At 46.2% G+C, this 5910-nt stretch overlaps 1 protein-coding gene across 1 annotated transcript; it reads right to left on the minus strand.

Moving 5' to 3' along the window:
• Nucleotides 1-508: 508 nt before the first annotated feature.
• Nucleotides 509-4189, minus strand: LOC124705705 (acyl-carrier-protein phosphodiesterase PptH-like; the record flags this gene model as incomplete). The annotated part of the gene is given in 6 exon segments (XM_047237413.1): nucleotides 509-1006; nucleotides 1085-1261; nucleotides 1845-2008; nucleotides 2504-2557; nucleotides 2665-2784; nucleotides 3861-4189. Coding segments are annotated over 6 exon segments (1055 nt in total), but the record flags the coding sequence as incomplete, so codon positions are not given.
• Nucleotides 4190-5910: the final 1721 nt, after the last annotated feature.

The following is a 5910-nucleotide window of genomic DNA, read 5'->3' on the forward strand; positions in this document are numbered from 1 at the left end:
GAGAACAAGATGCTGATGGCTTTGACCTTGTACTTGCCGCTCCAAGATGAGTCGAGAAACATAATTGGTCTCGAGAGCTACAGAGATGAGAGCTTTTGATTATTAGATCTTGCTATATTTTACCTTAACCACTTTTATGGATGGTGATTTCCAGTTATAACAATTACATTCTAATGACACAAGCAGCGGTTCCGGATCTTCCGTCAATCAGCAACACCTGAGTACAAAACCATGTTTGACTGAAAATAAGGTAAAATAAGCAGGGTTTTTTTGAACAAAAATAAGCAGGTTTTCATTATTGTAAATTAATGATGCAAGCAGATAAATTTCTGACGCGCATGGATCTTCTGTACAATTATACCATATTTTCTAATCTTCTGTTCTGCCTGGTTCCGTCAATCATATCGTCTGAAAAAAGATGAAAGCACATATAAATGACAGTGGAAAGTTTGTAGTACCAAAGGCGAACTACATGATTTATCAGTGCACTCGTAGAGCACAGAGGAGATGAACAGAGATATCTAATGGCTTCTGCATCTCACTATCTTTGCAGCAAGACTGCTTTACAAGGATCTTTACATTATTTTTTTAGCATACATCCAACACAAGTGGGCTCTTCACTGCCCAAGAGCTGTGAGTTGTAGCAAGGTGAAAACAAGAAAGAACGCAACAAAAAAAAACCATGTACATGTAAAACGTCAATCTCTCCTTTTCTTCATTTTTTCCTCTTGGTAAATGCAGGTTTTCAGCGCTGCCCTGGACAGCTCTCCGGCTTTTTTTTGGCAAACAAGGGGGTCAGTAGTACTTCCTAAAATATTTGGCAACCCACGGGGCGAGCTGAGTGTTCTCAGGCTCCCTTTTGTTCTTATTGTAATAGTCAGACCATATAGCCGGATATATTTCAGGGTTGAAGCCATCACGGTATACACAAAATGGCAACCATCCTTCGCCTCCGTTCATCCTCCGTTTCCTTTCTCTGGGGTATGCTAGAGGTGCCTGTACATACCTGTGTTGAAGGACCTATCAGATTAGCAGAACAATTGTGTATTGTTATTTATATCCCAGAGAATGATCAGATTATTACCTGATTCCGTCAATCATAGAATCCCAACAGAAATGTGTATGTCCGAATACATGGCAGGCTGCTCCACCTTCAGCGTTGTTGTGTATAGCTCTCAACCTCCTCTCCAGATAATCAGAGCCGATGACCTTCGGAAGGTTCGGATAGTAAAGCATTCGCTTTTCTGGACATAGCTCTTGCCTACAGAGTCGAGTAGAAGACATTAGTTTTGGGAATTTTAGTGATGGAATTTGAATAGCACTGAATATCCTAATACAAAGGCCAAGACAGGTCAGCTAGATGATCAGGGATAATAGCTAATACATCAGCAACTTGACGCTACACAGCCAGCATGAAAAGTAAATCTTCCACTGTGCAATTTGTATTCTCATGTATGCAACACACCAAATGGCTACCTCAGGAATGACTTGTCACATAGAAAATCATTACTGCATTTCCAAAAGTGGTTTCACAAGAGGATTTCTCCTGTAGGTGTTCTTAACGTGAAAGTGCAACATGAAATGAATACAAATGCCAAGTACGAAAACAAAAGCTCAGAAGGTGATGACTAGTGAAGAAACAGATCAACAGATGTAGAGGAAACCACAGAAGTGGGGTATGACAGCTGTCAGCAGAACATGTTTACTGCACAATCATGATTGCTCTCCAAATTCAGAGCTTGAATTGAGCAGATAGGTTGTAATGCGACAAGTAATTCAATCAAGCATAGACTTGTGAAAGTGGCACACCATAAATAGGAGGTGCGAGGCTGTGAGCAACTCACCTTGGTACAAAGTGTGAAAAAGTTAGTATCTGTTTGCTGTTCTTTTTTACTTCTTCAATAGCATCGTTGTATTTGTCATTCAACTGGTCAAAGTAAAGAGCAAGAGCCTCATCATCACTTCCCAATTCTGAAGGCCATTTGCAAGCATGAAAGTCTTTACAAGCCTGGTGATGGAAGAAAAAAGAAACATATCAATGCATGCATGTCAGGGGGAATTGAGCAGAGCACTGCACTTTCAGAACAACCAAAAATTAAGAAGAAACAGCGAGGACAAGTGTGTATGTATGTGATCTTTCTCACTGTATAGCACTTATATTGAATTTGCAAGTGACCATGGATACCAGAGCTTATATTAAGATATGAAATTCAGGACAATACAGCAGGCAAGTTCTCTTGCTTGAAGTGATTCAGTTAACAGCTTGACATGTGAATAAATTATCAACCTTATAATGCTTTTGGACAAAGATCTCAGAATTGGTGTACTATACCAAAATGCATAACTCTTGAAGGAATTTCATATTGGGCAGCGGATGCTCTATACTCATAGAGCACAGAATTCGAGAACCAATAACCTTCCTTAACTGGAGGTCCTACTTGGTAACGCACTATGACAGTAAATTGCAAATCAGAACAAGACATTAAGTGAAAGACCGACTTACCATCTCTAATGAAGGAACACGCACACTGGTAAGATCCTTTTCCTTGTCAAAGCTCTGAAATGTGTTTAAGCAAGAAGAGTAAGCACAACAATCCTAGCGACATGGTGCATTATGATCTGGCTGGAAAACGTATGATATGAATTAAGGAAAAATAAGCAAACCTTGTGATACCATGAGAACAATGGTATGATCCCTAAGTCGCCTATAGTTTTTGGGCCTGTATCCACACCCAGCTCACTACACGCATCAAGCAATGCAGTCAGTTTCTCCAGCGAATCCATCTGGAAGAAATGATTAGAGTAAGTGAGAGAGCAGACCAATATACATACACAGAAAAGTTTAATGCTGCCCTCAAGAGCAAGACGAGTGACGGGTACAAATAGCATAAAGAAATGTAGCCAGCGCTTACTATGAAAAAAAATAGCAAAGGAAAACATAATGAACTGCTATAGTAGCTACCACCCAAAAACACAATCTTCATTGCACCATTTCAGTTGTTCCGCATGCTTTGGAGCAAGTACAAGAGCTATGAATTAGTACCAAGCTAAGTTAACAGTAACTCCCACAGCAGGCACTATCCAGATGTGTGCCCGCTGTCGCTGTGTGAGCAGGAGGATGAATCAGTCTCGCAATTTTTCAGCGGTTGGGTACCTTGTCAAGGCACGTCAAGTACTATGTTTTAGAAGAGTTTGAAGTTGAGCTGACCATCCTAACGATTTGCACCTCTCAAAGCTGAGGGATGCTTGTCTGTGATGCAGTGACGCGTCAACGACTATGCAGACGTATGCAGAGTCGCAACCTATTCTTGTGAACCAATAGCCTCAATGTATGACTAGGTTAACAGCTGAAATGCAGGTCAGCTCATTAGAGAAGGCTGCTTAGAACCGGTGACCGGAATCAAAGCTTCACCACTGGTAACCTTGACACAACATGTGAAGTTGAGGTCTTCAAGTGGCTTGTTGGTAGACTAGGGTGAGCACGAAGCAGAGCATGCGGCCTCAGATTGTGTTCAGGGAGGGCATACTAAAGACTAGCATTCCTAGAATAGCCCATTTGAGGAAATGCCTAAGCAATTGTCGAGAATAAGGTCGAAGCCGCATGCGTGGTTCAGTTGAAGCGCTATGGCAACGAATTTGATAGATTGATTCAGCTGAAGCGCTATGCTAAGGGGCATCTGATTCAGTTGAAGCGCTATGCTAAGGCATTTCGCCAAATGCGCTGATTAATTAGCTGAGGGCTTAGCACAAGTATGCTGAGGCATTTCGTCGAACAGCGTGGTAGAGTCAAACACAAGCAGAAGAAATGGAGCGGGACGTGGGTGGGGGGTGGCGAAATCTAGTACGGGACTAGTACTCACGTAGCGTCCGTCCTCCTCGCGGCGCAGCCAGAGGTCGTGGTTGCCCGGCACGTAGAATACGGCGTCGAACTGGTCCCTGAGGGCGCCCATGGTGCGCGCGAAGTTGTCCCTGGTCTCTGCGACGTCCCCGGCGACGACGAGCGCGTTGACCCCCCCGGCGTCGGGCGGGCCGACCCCGACGGCGAGGCGGCGCACCCAGTCCATGTTCTCCTGGTAGTCGGTGTGCAGGTCGGAGACGACGAAGACCCTGGTCCTGGCCGCCGCCTCGGGCGCCCGCGGCGGCTGCGGCACGGCGGCCGTGGCGGAGGCGGCGGCGGCGCGGCATCGGAGCGAGGGGCCGGCCCGCGCGGCGCGCAGCGGGCAGAGGCGGCGGCGCCTGCGGCGGCGGTGCGGCGGCGCGTCGGGCAGGTGGTGCGCGGGGTGGGAGGACACGGCTAGATGCGGCGTCATGTCGGGGGGTGGAGAAAAGCTCTGTCGCTCTTGGCTTTGCGGCAGAAAAATCTGCCCTCTTCGTCCCTCGCTACCTTTTGGCTTCCGGTGGGGGTGGGTGGCGAGTGGCAGTCTGGTGAATGTTGATTCGATGGAGCGAGACGAGAGATACCCGGCAGGCTCCACGGTGGGTGGGGCCTTTTATGCAGCGTCGGGGTTGGCTGGTGCGCGTGGGACTCGTGGGCCTACGTGGCAGCGGCGTCCGGAGTTGTTTAGGGCCGGTCATTAGGTGCGGCGAGTAGAGTAATCATTAATGCTGCGGGTTCATCATTGGTGGACTGGCCCGTTATTAGGCGGAGTTTCGCACGTAAACGCGGGACGTGGACTTGATTACGACTCGGTCGGCAGGCCGGACCTGCCTCGCCGTGCTGCGGTGCGGTTGCCAAACCTGCAGTCGGTCGGCGCAGACGTTTCCATAACGAACGGCCGAAACCGTACTAGGAAACTGGTGTGGTGTTGCTAAACTAAAAATATTCTTTTGACGTGGATGCAAATGATGGTGTGCCGACTGGCACGTGGTATGGAGAAATCATTTACAGGAGCGATAGGTTAGTTACATTTATGTATGGAAAATCGAGATATATTGACATAACGCAAGGTCTTTCAAAAGTGGAATAAAACTTTCAAGTGTATACCTTCTGAATGACCTACGTCACACTCGGTTGCTCTGGTGCTCTAGATGGCTTTGTTTCGAATGGACCTTGCCAACCCCTGATAGCTGCAGCATACCACTCAAAAGATCCACTGAGCCCATTTTTAGGGTTTTTGCGAGGTTTTTTTTTATCATCACTCTCATTTCGATGTTACAACTCTTTGTCTTGCATAGTTTAAAGCACATTCAGAAGAAAGAGGCACCGCCCAATGCAAAAAAGACCTCTTCCGCAATGCAGGATCCCCCTTCCCCTTTCAACCATTCTAAGATCAACGAGTTTGGTTGCCTTTAATTTTCATTCCACGACATATGGTTGGACAGCCCCCCGCCCCACTGGATAGTGGTCAGCTGGATCGATGTATCACATGTTCTATTTGTCGGTTTGCATGCTCCTTTTTTAGGCCCTCGCAATGTTCAATGGTCAGGAAGCGCCTTGCATGGGCGGTCCTCTCCTCCCGCTAGCTTGCCTTTCGTATATGGCATCATGCGGAATCTTATTTGTTATCTCTGCAACAAAGAGTTTCCGGCTAGTGAGCATATTTATTTAGACCATGCTATTATAAATGGTCTATGTAGAGAATTGTTTCTTCCATAAAACTGGTGGAGCTTCGTAAGATTGTTGGGTAGGCTAGCCCACAAAAGAGAGACCATTTTTTCATGGGCCAATTCTCCTCTCACCCTTTAGTGTTTTTGGTTGAGTTGGGCCGGCCACGGCCCGATTCACAGAGCTCGGCTACTGCTTATAGATCATTGTTTGCTCCTCCAAGTCATTCTTGTAGGATTGGAAGAGGTTCCCATATTTCTCATGAACAAGTTTGTCTTTGGAATGGTTGGAATGAGCTAGACCATCATGTTTTATACAAACTCACCTAGAGGGGATAGAATTTTTTTAGATTAACAAGGAGGCTC

The sequence above is a fragment of the Lolium rigidum genome, chromosome 4 (assembly GCF_022539505.1).
Source record: "Lolium rigidum isolate FL_2022 chromosome 4, APGP_CSIRO_Lrig_0.1, whole genome shotgun sequence".
Taxonomy (NCBI): Eukaryota; Viridiplantae; Streptophyta; class Magnoliopsida; order Poales; family Poaceae; genus Lolium; species Lolium rigidum.